The 1,620-nt window shown below is 63.8% G+C and overlaps 1 protein-coding gene across 1 annotated transcript in view; it reads left to right on the forward strand.

Annotated features, from left to right (window-relative positions):
* The first annotated feature begins 332 nt into the window (after nt 1-332).
* Nucleotides 333-1,620, forward strand: part of SLC32A1 (solute carrier family 32 member 1) — a 4,024-nt gene continuing 2,736 nt past the window's right edge. The window contains 1 exon segment of the mRNA XM_023750813.1: nt 333-724. Coding sequence (XP_023606581.1) covers nt 333-724 — 392 coding nt within the window.

Consider the following 1,620-nt stretch of genomic DNA (forward strand, 5'->3'; position numbering starts at 1 on the left):
GCAAGGGTGGGGGCGCCGCTCCAAGCTTCGCGTAGCTGTATCTGAAGCCGACGCAGACGACGCCGCAGCCCAGCCCGCGCCCCGCGGCAGCTCCGCAGTGCACTCGCCGCCGCCGCTCCGCCAGCCCCGCCGCCCGCCCACCAGCCCACCGGGTCGGCCCTGCGCGAGCCTCCCACCGCCAGCCGACAGGGTCATGAGCCAGAGCGCCCCGGGGCGCCGCGGGGAAAGCCAGCGAAGATAGCGGCCTCGCGCTCCCCTGGACCTCGCCGCCTCGCCGCGCGCTCCCCGCGTCTCCAGCTCCTTCTGTCCTTTCCGTGGGCCCCGCCGCCGCCATGGCCACCCTGCTCCGCAGCAAGCTGTCCAACGTGGCCACGACCGTGTCCAACAAGTCTCAGGCCAAGGTGAGCGGCATGTTCGCCAGGATGGGTTTTCAGGCGGCCACCGACGAAGAGGCGGTGGGATTCGCACACTGCGATGACCTAGACTTTGAGCACCGCCAGGGGCTGCAGATGGACATCCTGAAAACCGAGGGCGAGCCCTGCGGGGACGAGGGCGCCGAACCGCCCGTCGAGGGAGACATCCATTACCAGCGCGGCGACGGCGCGCCCCTGCCGCCCTCGGGCTCCAAGGACCAGGCCGTGGGGGCTGGTGGCGAGTTCGGGGGCCACGACAAGCCCAAGATCACGGCGTGGGAAGCGGGCTGGAACGTGACCAACGCTATCCAGGTGAGCGCGGGATTCCCAGCTCTGCCTCCCCTCCCCCACTCAAGCACTGAGTGCCAGGCTCTATCCCCCGCCGAGTCCCCTGGCGACCTGGGCCGCAAGAAGCCCTCTAGTACCAGGGATCTCCCCTCCTCCCATCCCTCCCAGCCCCCAGGAGGAATCCACGCCCGCAGGCAGCGTGTCGCTCCCTGAGCCGCACCACGTCCGGCGGGCCCCGCCGCAGCACAGCTAGACTGAGGTTAGGTCAGAGACACCTGCCCTCAAACCCCGCAAAAGGGAGGGAAACAGAAGGAGGGTGAGCAGGGAGGGGTGAGGGAGAAAGAAAATCAGGATTGGAGGAAACGGCGTCGCGTGGGTCTCCGGAATGGATTCACAGCTCCATTTTGGGGAGGAAAGGAGAGGGAAAATTTGCTGAGTTGGGAGTCTCCTCCCTCGACACGCACGCATGTATACGCGCGCGTATATAGGCAGACATACATGCCCACAGCCATCTTCCCCGGAAGCAAACGCCGGGCACAGGTGCACACGACATGCATCTATGGATAGACCACAAGATTATCCTCGAACGTACCTTCCTGATCCCTACAATCCAACACACAGAAACACATATCTGTACATACATAAACCCACATAAACCCACAAGCACACGCATAAACCCATTTGAACATATCACACACGCACATATGCACAGACGCATGCAGACAGTAACAGGCCCGCTCTCAGTTGGACATACAGGTGGACACACGCTCCTACGGGCCGTGGACCCTCAGCTTGGGCTGGTGCACAGTCTCCCCCTCTCGCTCGAAATCCCGGCTACAACCAAAGAAAGACCAGCTTCCTTCGGGCGTGGGCCGGAAGGAAGCAGCTTCTAAATGTTCTGAAAAGCCGGCACCCTTTT

The sequence above is a fragment of the Myotis lucifugus genome, unplaced genomic scaffold, assembly GCF_000147115.1.
Source record: "Myotis lucifugus unplaced genomic scaffold, Myoluc2.0 scaffold_16, whole genome shotgun sequence".
Lineage (NCBI taxonomy): Eukaryota > Metazoa > Chordata > Mammalia > Chiroptera > Vespertilionidae > Myotis > Myotis lucifugus.